Below are 16,174 nucleotides of genomic sequence, written 5' to 3' on the forward strand. Positions count from 1 at the left end.
ACGTGGGCCAGTGAGCTGTGCCCTCCACAACTAGATTGAAGGACAACAACTTGGAGCTGATGGGCCCTGAAGAAACACAGTTCCTCAATATTCCCCGTTAGAAAAAAAAATTTTTTTTAAACAGAGGTTGGTCTGGTAATAAACATGTGGGGGTTCTATCTTCCACAAGCCATCCCCCATACTGCTGCTAGACTAATCTAGAACACAAATCTGGTCAGATCTCTTTTCAAAATCCCACTAACAATAGAGTCCAAATCCTTATAATGGCATATAGTGCCTTTACTTGCTTTCCAGTCTCATCTTTTCCGTTTATCACAATTTATTCATAGCTTTGTGTCTAGTTTTTCTGTTCTTCAAATTAACCCCCATTCAAATGTCACTTATGTGAAGTCAGAGAACTACCTGCTCCCCCACCGCACCATTGTGTTCTTTGTACATAAACTCTAATTATCTGCATCTACATCTTACTTTTCAATGGAGCTATCTAATGGCACAACCACAGTAATTTTTAAAAAATAAGAGGACCTTGGAAACATTTGTAAATGGAAGATTCCTTATATTAACAAGAAATAAAATAACAGGACAGAAAAATGAGGAAAAGTAATTGTTATGACTGTCACTGACTAATCTCCCTCAAGGCTAAATGAAATCTCCTACTTCTGTCTATACAAGACAGGCAGAATGAAACCAACACTTAAAGGTTTAATTTTAAGCTGGTCTAGATGCAATTTCAAACTGAAACCTGGTTCAAAAAAAGAAATGCTAGTCAACCTGTATAACTGCAGGTGAAAATGGAACATCTTTCTACTGATGAGACACTGGCCTAATATTTTAGCTCTCATCAGACCTGAAAGTTTAAAACAGTAGTCATCCAAACGTGACATATACTAAAATTAACTGACAAAGTTATCTATCACTAAGAAAAATTAAAAATGAGAATGAAAATAAGTACTGCAATAGAATCTGGTTTACTCTGTCTCTTCAAAGCTGCATCTATCTAGCATATCTTAATAATTACAGAAAAAGAAGTTAAAAAAAACACTTATATTCATGCTACTTCACTTCTAGATTATGGAAATGAGTCACAGAATAGCCCTTATTTTTTCTTATTGCAATTTTGTTGTAAAATAAAAATACTATTATTATAATCAACAATGAAAATATGAATTAAACTGAGTACAATCTTGGTATTAAAGGAATTTGAATTAATAAAATTTTGTATTACAAATTTTGTTTGCTCACATTATATAAGTGTCCAGGAATTATGTTTTCCTTCACAAATTCTTACAAAGAATACCACCTCTAGGATCGATTAATAATACTTCATGAGAAAAACAATGAGCAGAGGATCAAAACAAGTATCCTTTTCTTAAGTGCAGCATCTGTGAAAAGAAAAACAGCAAGAGAGCTCATTTCTGATTAAGATACTACAAAAATCAGACTGGATATCTTCCGGCACTTATTTTCATAACATCATGCCTGTTTATTAACAAAAACATATCAACTCAATTAATAAAGACATGTGGCAGAGACCACATTGGTACTAAATGAATGAACAGAAAAAAGGCAAAAGCAGGAGGTAGGCATCACCCCTTTTTCTAGTACAGAATAAAGAAAAAACTTTGAGCTAATATTTTTTACGTACCTCAATTTGAACTTTTACATTAAATTGTAACTATTTCCGTTTGTCTCTCCAACATAAATTACAAGCTTCACCCTTTCTATTTGTAAAAAATATACATATATGTGCTTACTTTTTTTTAGATTCAGAATTGACTATTAGGAAATCCTTGGTTAAAAAAATATCTTGGGCAGGGACAGGTTTTCTAATTTTATTGAAATAACATGTCTTTTGAAAAGTTAAATACCTACATGATTTTCTCTGAAACAATCCTGGAATGCTCCTAACACAACTTTTGGTTGTAGAAGTAAGTTTTTTTTCGGGGCACTAGCACCACAAGCTGCTACTTCTTACATAAACCTACATCTCTTGCCCCTTGTATCTTGACATCTGGAAAAGACCATATGGTTCTAAGTATTCTATAAAACTAATGCTGAGTGTCTTCCAAACAAATGTCATTATATGTAAGTTTCACATATAATTAATATATTAAAAAGTCATCACACCATGGAAATTACAACCAGTAATAAAAGCACTTAGTAAACTATTTTTATGCAGTCATCGTGGACTAAGTCAAGACACTGTTCTACATACCCGTTATAAAACAGCAAACCTTCAGATGACTGATTCCTCAGTATAATCCTGAGTAAATGCAGGAATGTTTATAACTAAGAATTAAGTTAGAGGGAGGGAAAAAAATCAAGATATTTTGCTATTTTTCTTCCCAACCTCTCTATAATCTCCAGGCTCCATACACCCCATGGCTTCCAAAATATTAAAATTAAAATACTGTTAAGTTTATCCTTCTTTCTCTGGCACACATTTGTCAGCACTACAAATTATAAAGTGTCCAAAAAGTGAACATAAGAAATAGAGAAGGATAGGTAAAGTTTTCCAAAAAGATATATGAATTTAAAAGCTCTGAATTAATAATTGAGTTGGTTCTGAAGATACAAGGTGTTTTTTTTTCCACTTTAAATGGCATCAATATGTAAGAATAAATCAAGAAAGGTAAAAACAAAATAACAAATAAAAGCAGTAGGGTTATGCAGAATGAAACTTCATAATTTTCAATGTCAAAATGCAGTATGATATAAGCAACAGTATTCCCCAAACTGTCTGACTGTATTTTTTTTTCTCCCTCTAATAATCCAAGTCAACCTCCCATACAAAGTTCCTGTGCCAGCAAAAACAAATGCGAATGAAATTTGGGCTTCTGATGTACTATTACAAATCTGATTTTAGACTCAGATTCCACTAGCTTGGCCCCAAACCATGCCACGTTAATGTTACACAGCAACATACCCAATAAAGCAATCTTAAGCACGATAGCATGACACATGCGGACTACCAAAGAACAACTTACTTTGCATTGACACAGTGACAAATAAGCGGTTCTGAAGGTTCAGAAAAGTTATTCATCTCAGACCTAGTAATGACGCTACAGGGAACTTTAGGGACACACCCAGGGCAGGCGGCCACGTTAAGGATACAACTCTTCCGAGGTGGAGAGGGCTCTCGCCAGCTCTGACTGCTGCTGAATCCGGATCCCGCTCCTCCTCCCAGAGGTGGTCTGCCCCCTGGCTTGCCTCCTCGCTCACCCCCTCCACGCCCCCGACTCCAGCGACTCCCACCCCGGTAAGGCCTGCCTCGAAAGCGGAAACGGTCCAAGGCGATGTGGCTCCGTTCCCAGAAGGACGGCCGGGGGCTACTTTCGGACAGTGAGCTCGAAGGCATCCGCACGGAGGGCGGGTGAGACCGGAATGGCTCTTTGGGTCGGTAGCTGCTGTGTCCCCTGAGGTGGCCCCGCTCCGACGCGTGCCGCGAGCGTGAGAAATTCCTCAGCTGCTGCTGAGAAGACGACGACGACGACGAGGAGCCACCGCCTCCGCCGGATCCACCGCCCCGGGCCGGGTGAGGAGGCCTTCGCCGCGGATACGGTAACAACCCGCCGCCACTGCTGCTGCTGCTGCTCCGGCTCCGTATCTGGCTGTTGTTATCGTCGTCACTGATCTCCCCATCTTCTAGCTCCCCTTCTTCCTTGGGTGAGAGGCCACTGGAGGCCGGAGTATCTGCGGTCGCCATCCCCGGAGCAGCGCCTTCCACACAACCTTATCCCTTGGTCTGGGATCCGCCCGACAACTGCCTCCCTCCTCGGTTCCCTTCTTTCCTAACGGACCGGGTCGGTGCGGCCTTACCCTACTCGGACACCTATAGCTGGCTCTGCTCCCCAACTTCCCCGCACCCCAGCCCTTTCTCGCCGGACCGTCGCAACCCAGTTCCTTTCCCTAGCGCCCCCTTGCTCCTCCGCGATCCGCGCTCTTCCGCCTCGCGAGAAAGAGGCTCTGGAAGTGGCTCTCCCCGTGATGTCACTTCCTGCGACACGCAGGAAACAAGACGCCCAGTTCCCGCGATAATGAACAACGCGATTCTCAGTGGGACTTGTAGTCTCTCTTTCCTCTCTAGGGTTTGTCTTTCCAGCCTGCAGCTCACACCCACCTCAGACTTTGGGTTGACATATCTGGGTGCGTGGTGGGGTGGGCGGGCCTGTTCTTAACCTCGGCCTGGAGTTTCATAGTAATGGGGGACCACGGGGAGGAGAATACCTCTTCTTTTTAATTGCTCCGAGGACAGCTGCCAAAGAGATGCAATAGTCCCACTCCCTTTTGGGGGCCAGGGAGGGGTCGGGTTGTTTCCGCCATGTTGGTGAAGGCGAGGGAAGGCGACTGGAGCTCCAGGACTGTCGGCTCTGCTGGCTCAAGTCCGCCATATTAATAAAGAGAAAGGGAAGGTTGACCACCCCCCCCCCCACCCCACCCAACCACCCCCACACACAGAAACACACGTCTTCTTCCTACCCCGCTCCCACGACTCGGCTCAGTGGGCCCTTCCCCTGCCTCACTTGCCCAGTTTCGGCCCGAAAGAAGCGTAGCAGCCAGCGCCTCAGAACAGGCTAAAGACAGCGCCGAATGAGGGGGAAAGGGAAATGCCGACCAATTGCGCCGCCGCGGGCTGTGCTACTACCTACAACAAGCACATTAACATCAGCTTCCACAGGTAACCGGGGCAGGGAGTGGGAGTGAGACGGAAACGAGAGCTGCTAGACTGAGTGAGTATTGCTTGTGTGGAAAGAACAGGAGGAGGATTCTAACTAATTCTAACAACTTCACTACCTAGGTGGTAGCAGGGAAACATTTGCTCTTTGTGTGTTTCTCAAATCTGTCCAGTTTTTCTCTCCTTTCGGTCAAGATTTACTCCCTTTAAAAGAAATCCAAGTTCCGTACGGTTATTATTCCTAATAGAAAAAGTGACAGGAGGATACCTTTACTTTCTACTTTTTTACTCCTATATATTAGACCGGTCTTGACATTAATGACGCCGTAGGAGGAAGCAAGATCTTCCTGTTCAAGTCGGCAATCACCTTAAAATCCTACTGTGTTACCGTTAAAAGGAATAAATTCTCACTAGCTGAATTGACATGGGAAGCATTTGGATTTCTAATAGTCACGTACAGTAAGTAACTCTGCGGAGGAGCTGTCATCACTGGTAACCACTGAATTAAGCAATGTTAATGAAACTACAAAACACAAGTTTTCTATTCTTACTGGAACAGAGTAATAAAAAGAACCCAGGGTTTTGCCTTCCTTTGCTGGAAGGACAATCAAAATTCTTTAGTTCTGTCAATTCAGAACTCTTGAAAGCACTTTGAACACGACATTAAATATAAGTACTCGGTAAATATTTACCTTTTCTGCGAGTGCCTGCCTTGTGGCTGAAGAAAAGCAGCATTAAAAAAGTTAAGGGCAAACAGTTCTGATTTTATATACTTCACAATTTAATATGATCTTAGAATGTAGAAAATTATATCCTTGACCTTTTCCCTACCTCATTATGAGTAAATGTATCCATCTTATTAAAAGTTGCCACTTTAAAAAAAAAAAAAACTTTGTGATTTTTGTTTTTCAACTATTTCATGCAAATGTAGTGCTTTATTCATACACGCATTAAATGTGTACTGAGCTCTTATTTGCCTGCCATTGTGCTAGGGATCCAGAAAATTCTTAGAGTCCTGGAGTTTAGAGTGTAATGAGAAAAAAAGACAAATAATTAGTTAAGTTGCACAGAAGAGACATTCAGGCAGACCCAACTTAGCCTTAGAAAGTCAAAGAACACTTCCCAAAGGATGTGAAATTTCAAATGAGACCAAAGGATGAAGGTTCGGTTCTGTATGCTTCTTTAAGGATTTCCTATTTTATCCAATTAGTATTTGAGAAGCCAGGGAGGGTTTTAAAAGACTGGCATGATTAGATGTGCATATTAAAAGGCCCGCTGGCTGCAGTGTGGAGAATTACATTTAAAGTGCTGATCAAGCATCATCAAAAGATGATTTTGATGAGGAAGGAGCTTATTAAAGAACGTTAATTTACATACTGTTTCTTTCACAGAGCAATTTTGCTATAATGTCAACTGAACTAAACAATACTTCATTGCTGGCATCAGGAGCACTAGAGTAGAAGAGTTGAGAGTTGATAGAGAAAAAAACAGGAACCTGTGGTAAAATATATTACTAACAATCCAGTGGCTTAGACTAGAGTGGTACTAACAGTAGGGATGGAAAAAATGGACAGATTTGAGAAATGTTTGAAGAGAAACTACTTGTATTTGGTAATTTGATTTGGAAGATGAGAGAAAAGGAGGAGTCAAGGCACCAATGATACTGAATTTAAGAAATGTATACAGTAGCATGCATACCTCCTTTCCATATTTGACCATTTGCCTCCTATGAAATTAACATTTTCATGTGTAACCCGAGAAATTTAGGCCTTAAAATAACATCAGTTATAATAAAAATACATTTCCACTTCGTATATACAAATAATATTAACTAACTCCTCTCCGAGGACATTGGTATACTTCATTCCCATGTACAACTTATGTTGCCTAAACTTGACTGTCTCCATTTTTCTTATCTCTTACTCCACCTACTCTGGTGTAAATCTCCTCAATAATCTTCTGAAACTGCATTTGCTAATCTGAGTTGTCACGTCTACATTACTTTTTCATGGCATGTGATCATTTCCTCCCTCAAATACTCTAGTTTTCATTTGACACTAATTGTGTGGTTTTCATCTTATTTCTTTGGCCTATATTCAGTCTCCTTTCCTCACCCCCTAGGTCTTCACACTCTTATTAAAAAGATTTCAACTGTTCCTGTGGTCTCGGTTAACATTTACTTGTTGATGCCTCCCAAGTCAGTATCTCCAGTGCAAATCTCTCTAATGAGTTCCAGGCCTTTAGGTCAGGTATCTCATTATTTCCCGGGTCTCTCGTCAGTTCCTCAGATTCACATCAAAACTGTACTAATGAAATTGCCTCAGATTCCCTCAAACCTACTCCATTTCCCATATTCCCTTTCTCAGTAAATGAAAATACCATCCACCCAGAAACTGGGAAGTCATCTTTCCTTGACCATATTCCTTCTTGATTGGATTATTGTTACAGCCTCTTAACCAGTTTGATGCTTCCATTCATGCATTCCTAACCTGTCTTCTGTATTCAGTGATGTGTTGCTAAATGTTCAATAACAGGATCTCCAGGGTGGGGGAAAAGCCCTGATTTGTAGTATTTTCCCAATTTCTCTGATGTATTAATAAATACTTGTATCATGGCTGGTTTCAAGCTACCAACATGACATCACTGATCACAGAATCGGGAAGAAATGGGAAGAAATGTAAAATACCACACTATATCACATTTATACCATACAGATGTAACAGACATAAATAACCTTAAGAGTATAGATAATACTAAAATAATTAGGAAGTGATGGGTGGTTAGTATTCATTACCTTTGTTTTTAATTTAATTGCAATTTTACATTGCTTAATTTTTAATGGCTGTTTTAATAACCAGCTAAAATATTTTCTGTTATCAATCAGCTCTCTAAATTAGGCCTTTTAATGGATAAAGTTCAAAATTACTCTTTAACTTAGAGTTATAACATTTCATGTCATAACATTCTTCCCAGTCCCCAAGAAACTTAACAATCTTCATTACTCCCACCCTAATTCCCCTAGCTAATTCCTACTACCCTAAGGCCTCCTGAATAGATTAGCTCTTCCTATTTTATGCTTCCATGTTACCTTGTGCTTACCCTTTTATAACACTCATGATACTTGTTATTTTATAATAATAACAAATAGCATTTATTTACCATGTACTATGCAGTGGGCTAAGCATTTACTCACATTTTCTCATTTAATCCCTAGAACCACACTAGGTACTGTTATAGATGATAAAACTAAGGCCCAAAAAGGTTAAATAACTTGCCTAACGTCACCCAGCTATTATGTAAAGGAGCAGAATTGGCGACCTGGTTTGACTCCAGAGGCAATGATCTTAGCCATTCTTTCCTACTGCATCACGCTGTTTGACTTTGTCCATTCCCCATTACAGTATACCCTTATCGAAGGTAGATACCATAAAAGTAGGTCAGTTTTGTTTACCACTATATCTTCAGTGCCTAGGACAATACTTGGAATGTAAGAGACATTCAGCCATTTATTAAAGACCCAAGCAAAATAGCACTGTTTACAATACCGAGAGATTTTTTCCAAAACATCTAATATTTTTGAAAGTCTGTTTCTGTTATTGTGTAGGCAAAAATATACCCATCTGTTACCACCATGTTAATTTTTTAATAGTTACAAGATCATTTATTATTAAATTCAACTTACGGGCTACATCTACCACCCTTTGAATATGCTGAGAAAAAGCCCAACAACACATGCAAAACATGATTAAGGTTGATGCTGTAAAAAGCAGTATCCAAAATAAAATGTAAAATTGTGCATTATTTTTCTAACACAGATAGCTAAGATTATTTAGTAATGGTAAACTAACCCCATTAGTTCATTTATTCATTGATTCACTCAGAAAAGTTCATTGAGTGTTTACTTAACAGGATAAAGCAGTGAAAAGCAGCTCCTAACCAGGAGCCTGGTGGTAGATATAGAAAAGTAAGCAATTAGAATATAGTGATGTTAGTTCTATATAATACAGGAACCTCCAACCTAGTCTTCTGATCATGAAAAACTTCTTTAGGAAAATGGGATTCCTAAGCTGAGTCTTCAACAAAAGAAATAAAATTTAGTCAAGTTAAGGCCCAGTTCGAGACATTCCGTAATTGGGGAGCTAGTTTTAAAAAGAGCTAAAAAAAAAAAAGTTGAAAAATATTATCTGAAAGACAGTCTTCATATAACTGAAGAGTCTTAGACAAATGATAATACAAAGATAGTACTTACTCTGAGTCTTTATTGAAGCCCCAACAAGAAGACATTCATCAGAGCCAAGTTTAATGCATATAAACTAAAGCTTGATTTTTACCTTAGGCCACAGGAAATATTTCCAAACCATTAAATATTAGAACAGAGATCTCTGAAATGAGAATAACTTATTATGAAAACGTGAGGGCTAGGCAGAGTAAATTCTCCATCAGAGGTTTCTAATGAAATAGAAAAAACATACATGGAAACATGAACTGTAGTGTTACATACAAATGTTTATCTTTAGATCAGTATGTTTGGGGTTGGAGGATAGGAACAGGAGATCGTGAGTGTGTTTACCAGTAAATCTGGGCTTTCATCTCTTTGTGCCCCTATTGCTGGTAATTTGAGCAAACCTGGTATATCTGATATAGCCAAAGCTGTTACCTAGTGAAGCTTCAGTTGTGGCTTCTAAGCCATATGTTCTTCTAACACTAATGGTTCTTTTTAAACTACTTAGTTCATAATACTTAAAGAATAAGGTAGTCAAAATTAAAGAAGAGTTAAACTCAAGCTTGTTACATGTGAATGTTCATTCTTGTTTCCAAGTCAGTCAACACAGTTACCACTAGAATTTTCAGACAGCCCATTATGTTTTTCTCTTCCTTAACTGGGTACATATTAGTGTATTTTATATTTGAAATAAATATGAAAGGAAAAAACATTCCTGCTGGGGTTGTCAGAAGCATTTTAGTTTTTGTAGTAATTATGCTTTCTATTGTACTACAAAGATATATGCAGTTTAACTACATGGAAGTACTGAATATATATTATATATATATATAGTATATATATATGATATATATACTATATATATATAATATATATATATATGGTATCATATGAAGCAAATTTTTGTTGAGTCCTTACTGTTTGCAAGGCATTGTGCTAAGTGTTAAAGATAGATGAAAAGATGTAAGTTGATCCCTGTCCTCAAGAAACTTACAATTTACTTTTATTTCAGTTGAAATTTATTAAAATGGAAAAAATTACAAAACAGTGTGGTAAGTGTCAAAATGAAGGAACGCAGAGGAAGAAATACCAGAATCTGTCTAGGCTTTCCTTGATAAAATTTAATCTGTAGATATCTGATTTGTCTTGCCTATGTATATCATCTTCACAAAGCATTGTGAAGTTACTCCTGCTTATACATGGTCCTATGTAAACTTGATCTAGATCAGTTTAGTCTTGTTTATTTTTACTGCCCATGTTAAGACCTAGGTTAGGAAGAAAGATCTTTTTAAAACCCTGAAAAATAAAACCATTCAAGTCAATTTTTTATTATAAATTTTTTTACAACTTATAAAAATTAGCATAAATTGGTTTCTGTTCCAGTGTCAGGATATTGGGACTTTGAAATTTTTTTATGTAAATGGAAGATACTTTTAAATCATCACCTCTTAAAATTTCTTTTAACCATTCAGGTGCAACAAGAAATGTGGTGGTTGAATGGAATTTGAGTTGCCTTTTTTTTTTTTAAGGTTTCCTTTGGATCCTAAAAGAAGAAAAGAATGGGTTCGCCTGGTTAGGCGCAAAAATTTTGTGCCAGGAAAACACACTTTTCTTTGTTCAAAGCACTTTGAAGCCTCCTGTTTTGACCTAACAGGACAAACTCGACGACTTAAAATGGATGCTGTTCCAACCATTTTTGATTTTTGTACCCATATAAAGTCTATGGTACGTAATGTTTTTGGTTTTTTTTTACCCCATTTTAGCACCTATTCCTTTTTGTTTATAAAATGGAACAATTCAGAATATCTTGTAATTCATGTGTGATGATATGTCTCAGGAAATTTGCAAAATTTCCTCTTGTCCAGTAAAGGTGCGGGTAGAGTTAGAGCTCAAGTCTCCTAACTCCAATATTCTTTCCCTGATCCAAATTGCTTTCCTATACTGGAATTTTACATTACTGCCAGTTATTATCAATAACTGAACCATTGGTAAAACTGAGGAATCATGAGTAATGAAACCTCTAGCACCACTCTGCTCTAATTTTAAGATGTCATACCAAAACATGTCCTGAGTTCTTTAGGAGCATTGCACCCAAAGAATGCCAGAGCTCCAAAGAATGTAAGTTCAGAGAGAGATACAACAGAAAACTTCATAGAGCTCACATTTAGGCTGGGCTTGAGCTTGGAGTTTGGAATTTAAGAGACGTTTCTTAACCTTGTACAGGACAAATGCAACAGCATGATAAGAACAAAAGCCAGTGGGTTAAGTTGTGAGTGAAAAATAATCAAATTTTAGCAGTGATATTTAAAAGGAAGGAGAGAATTAAGATATAGGATGAATGTCTTAAAACAATGTTTTATGCAGTTAGGGAAGATCCAATCAGAGAGGAAAAAGCTAGCTGAGAAAGGGTCGCCAAAAGTTAGAAAGGGGTAGAATAAACAAAAATAGAGGGTTGAAGTTTGAAAAGTGGGACTGGAATTTTTTCCTCTGAGAGAGGAAAAAAACACTGCTTTTCTAGAGTTATTTGTGACAGTTAAATTTGTAAATGTACATGCATTAATATCTGAACGGGAAGAAGAGTATATGGTGAACTAGTTATCACAGATTAGAAAAGCTCCAGAAGGACAAGACCTTTTGTCTTTTTTACTTCTGAATTCTTAGCACCTCAAATAGTGCCTGGTGTACATAGTACACACTCAAATATTTATTGAACTTTAAGTATACCTTACTTTTGACATTTTGATCATTTATTCATTCAACAAGTACTTACTAAACTTTACGTTATCTAAACTTGACAGAATCTAAGTTGAATGCTGAGGATATAAAGATCAAAAAACAGTCCCTGCCAATATCTCTAGGCAGAGGGAATACCAAATGTAGGTTTTGTGAGGACAGGAACCATGTTTGTCTTATTTGTTCACCTTTGTGTCCCCACAGAATAAATAAATTTCTGTGTTTCAATAAATGTTTCTTGCATGAATGAAAGACACAAAGTTATGAGGTTATGATATAATCTGAGAACTACAAGTAATTTAGTATTGCTGGAGTAGAAATCAAGATCACAGGTGGCAGAATGGGGTGACATCCTAAATGGTAGAGTATGCCACGTAAAGATTTTTTTTTCCCTTTGGATAATGGGGAGGCGAAGAGGAATTCAGCCAGTATAGAAACATCAAATCTGTTAGAAAAATTATTCTGATAGCAGAATATGAATTAGTGAGGATCAAAATGAGATGGAAATCAATAAAGAGGTTTTTAACATATTCAAGCTAGATATGATATGAACCTGATGTGGACAGTAGCATTAAGAATGCTAGACAGGAGATGATTCCTGATAGAGATATTTAGGATATAGAATTAATAGAAATTGATGACTAATTGAATGAAAGTAATAAAGGGAAAAAAGGGTCCTTAGGTTTCTGATTTGAGCAAAAAGTTTCTAGCAAGATTTTAAATCCTTGATTGGAAGCTGTAACTGAACAATTAATAAGTAAATCTATTCAGAAGCTTTATACTTAGAAATATGTTTTTATTAAGTAGGACCCAAGGTCTGAAATATTAATCAATTGAGACAATAGTTTTTATCTAAAAAAGAGATCAAATTAGTATTACAGATAAACCAAATGTCTCGACACGTGATATTGGCCTTAGTGAGAAAATAGCAGAGGAATTTTAAAGTCTCCATAGAATCATACTCTATAACTTGGAAGTGAACTTGAATGGAATTCCATTGTCTATTTCCAAACCAATGTTTGTATTTCTCTGGAGAGAGAAGACAAAAAGAAGTAAGTAGTTGGAGTTAATTCAACCAGTTGAGAAACTTGAATCCATGATTACATGAGATGAACTGCTGATGTTTCCTATCTTTTAAAATTAGTTTTTAAAACAGCTGTTACACAAAACTAGACAAAATTTATTTACTTGTGATATTCCATAATTTATGTTCAACACTCTAATTTTATTTGGCTCAGAAACTCAAGTCAAGGAATCTTTTGGAGAAAAACAACAGTTGTACTCCAACTGGACCATCTAGTTTAAAATCAAACATTGGTAGTCAGCAAGTACTACTTGAACACAGTTATGCCTTTAGGAATCCTATGGAGGCAAAAAAGAGAATAATTAAACTGGAAAAAGAAATAGCAAGCTTAAGAAGGAAAATGAAAACTTGCCTACAAAAAGAACGCAGAGCAACTCGAAGATGGATCAAAGCCACTTGCTTGGTGAAGAATCTAGAAGCAAATAACATATTACCTAAGGGCACATCAGAACACATTTTACCAACTGCCTTAAGCAATCTTCCTTTGGAGGATTTCAAGATTCTTGAACAAGATCAACAAGATAAAATGTTACCAATTCTCTAAAACAGAAAAAGAGTACCTTCATTTAACATTAGCCTGCATATAACTTGATGCCCTCCTTCATTTATTCAAAGGTAAAGACATTTAAGAAAATTATGCCAAACTTGGGTATTTAATAAAGTTTTACTTGAAGTAACATTATTACTGTATAATTTATGAAGACTTGATTACAAAAAAATGGAAAACTTTCTATTAAACTTTTGTTTGAAAAAGAATGGAAGTGCCTTACATGAGAATTACATAAAAATTTTGTTGTATGTTTGCAAGATGTGTTGTGTTTTTGTCTTTTTAAACTACTTTTAAAAGAACAGTCTATGACAAGTAATGTGTTTAATTTATATTAGAAAAAAATTTGTGTACCAAAGTTGGGATATTAAATTCTAAATAAGATGCTAAGTAGTAGTTAACAACATTAAATATGACTTTAAAACTGCTGGGTTTTGTATTAATTATTATTGGCACTGTGATTTGGAAACTACAGGAAAAAACCCTAAAGTACAGGGCAACTTTTTAATTTAAACTTTCTGTATCTTTTTAACAGTAAAAGTGAGCTAATCATGACCTCCCTCATAAAAATATAAGCTTTTAAAATAGATTGTAAAATAGATTGTAAAATATTTTTGAATGTGAAGTACCCTTGAGTCATGCAAGTTTGGTAAGGCATCAAGTACCTCAGACTAGTAAAAACTGGTAACTGATTATATTTACCTTCTAAGAAAAATGTTGTGAAATAGAGATTGGGATGTAGCCTTTACCTTAATTAAATAAAAAAATAACTGTATATACTATTTTACTCACAATAAAAACAATACATTTTTAATTTCAACATTGGTTCATTAATAAGCAAATATACTACCAAGTTCCATGTTAGGGACTTCCTCTGTCTTCACGTATGTTGATACCAAAACTTTTAAGCTTTTTTCCTCCATAAAACCGTTATAGAATTTAATCATAGAAAAGTACTTACCATATTATATCTTTAAAACTTATAACTTTAAATGGAATCAGTTTATCTTACACATCTTGCTTTTTATCTCCTTTTTTAGTTGAGAGTCAAATGGAACAACCGTACTGCATAAGGGAAATGAAATGTAATTCTCTATAAAAGTACATCTGTTAATAAAGCTATGCAAGTGCTAATTATTTTACAAAATAAAATATCAGAACTATTCTTGTAATTGCCACTTGAACAATTAAAGAGTTTGCCTTACTTCACCAGATAAATGTTCAATAAAAACCCTTTCCTTCAAATAGCTTTGATCAAATCATGCAAAAATTTATTAAAGAATAATGAATTTAGTTAGTCCATCCTGATTCAAGCTTCTGACACCATCATATGAAAGTAGCATACACCTAATCATAAATTGCTGTAAATCTTTTTATAAGGTAAATGTTACTTGATGATGAAAAAAAATATTTTTGCCAACTTTTTAGGTTGCTGGTTTTTTATGATATTGCTTGGATCCTAGGAACAATCTTTTTACAGTATTCGCATCCTTCTTTTAATAAGGAATGCCTCCCAAATAACTAGAATTCACAAAGGCAAAGGTAGGAAAAGTCTATTTTAGTTATCAGGCGCTTACAACAAATATTTATGAAAATCCTTTTGTGTATATTGTAAACCTTGTTAGTCATTTTATCTTTATCTTAAATAGTGAATGTAGCTCCTTGGAATTGTCATTACATGTTTATTTTTCAAATATGGTTTCAAATATCTTTTGACTAACATAATCATCAGCAAACTCTGACTGTACCTACTTTATACCTCAAAATAAGTTAAGCAAATAATTATTTAAATATAAAGTATGTTTTCCATAAGTAGACTCATGGTTCACTACTGCTTCCTAATACAAAACAAAACACTAATTAATGTAGACTGGTTCCCGTCTACAATAATATCTTGGTATCTAAAACAAAAAAATAAAACATGAAATACAACAAGGTTTTCATAACGTTACTTAGTCTTCATTATTATTTCAGACCACTGAATAAACTGCCACTCAGTAATTTTAAAGTAATTTTTTTTGGTGTTTTCTCTATGTCATTTTCATGTTACTGTCCTGATAACATCCTCCAAACTCTCCCTGCATCATATTATTTCATTAACATACACCTGTCTACCTTAAAACTAATCTCATGCATAGGAAAAAACCTAAAAGGAATCTTAAAATCCTGTTTTCAGTTTATTGATAAACTTATCACTTTGACTATATACCATAAAACTAATCAAAATTATAATAACTTTTCCCTCGGCTGGACACAACACATACCCTTTGTTCACTCATTTTATGTCTGCCATTCATGCTATGCCTACTAGGCAGTAACCTCTACAAAAAGAATCAGCAAAAGCCTAGTAACCTGATAGAAAGATGAAAATGATCCGATTTACTGCTGGTAGGTTGCTCAAGGTCTCCTGAGAAGTAAAAAAACAATGTTTTTATCATACAACATGATAAATGTTTTAAAAGGCATATTTGTGGAGGTTCCTTGGTAAATGGTGTTGAATTAGAATTTAATGAAAACATAAACTTCAATCCTTTTTATAGTAAAATATTTTTCTTTTGAAACATTTCTTCTTATGACTTAAGCAAAGGAAGTAGAAGACATTGGTGTTGACCTGAATTACATAGTCGTTTGGTTTTTTTTTTTTAAAAGATTTTATTAGGGAAGGGGAGCAGGACTTTATTGGGGAACACTGTACTTCCAGGCCTTTTTTCCAAGTCAAGTTGTCCTTTCAATCATAGTTGTGGAGGGCGCAGCTCAGCTCCAGGTCCAGTTGCCATTTTCTAGTTGCAGGGAGCACAGCCCACCATCCCTTGGGGGAGTCGAACCGGCAACCTTGTGATTGAGAGGACGTGCTCCAACCAACTGAGCCACCTGGGAGCTCAGTGGCAGCTCAGCTCAAGGTGCCGTGTTCAA

General features: G+C 36.2%; 2 protein-coding genes across 2 annotated transcripts in view; one reads left to right on the forward strand and one right to left on the reverse strand.

The window, feature by feature from the left end:
* The window catches only part of ZFC3H1 (zinc finger C3H1-type containing), a 49,682-nt gene extending 45,758 nt beyond the window's left edge, over positions 1 to 3,924 (reverse strand). Inside the window, exon 1 of the mRNA XM_033116344.1 lies at positions 3,115 to 3,924. Coding sequence (XP_032972235.1) covers positions 3,115 to 3,706 — 592 coding nt within the window. The 5' untranslated portion in view covers positions 3,707 to 3,924. The remainder of the gene's footprint in view (positions 1 to 3,114) is intronic.
* A 193-nt stretch (positions 3,925 to 4,117) lies between these two features.
* THAP2 (THAP domain containing 2) lies at positions 4,118 to 15,955 on the forward strand. The gene is made up of 3 exons (XM_033116346.1): positions 4,118 to 4,678; positions 10,427 to 10,622; positions 12,869 to 15,955. Exons 1-3 carry the CDS (start codon positions 4,608 to 4,610, stop codon positions 13,256 to 13,258), a joined length of 657 nt encoding a protein of 218 aa, XP_032972237.1. The 5' UTR covers positions 4,118 to 4,607; the 3' UTR covers positions 13,259 to 15,955.
* The last annotated feature ends 219 nt before the right edge of the window (positions 15,956 to 16,174 follow it).

Source organism: Rhinolophus ferrumequinum, chromosome 10 (genome assembly GCF_004115265.2).
Source record: "Rhinolophus ferrumequinum isolate MPI-CBG mRhiFer1 chromosome 10, mRhiFer1_v1.p, whole genome shotgun sequence".
Taxonomy (NCBI): Eukaryota; Metazoa; Chordata; class Mammalia; order Chiroptera; family Rhinolophidae; genus Rhinolophus; species Rhinolophus ferrumequinum.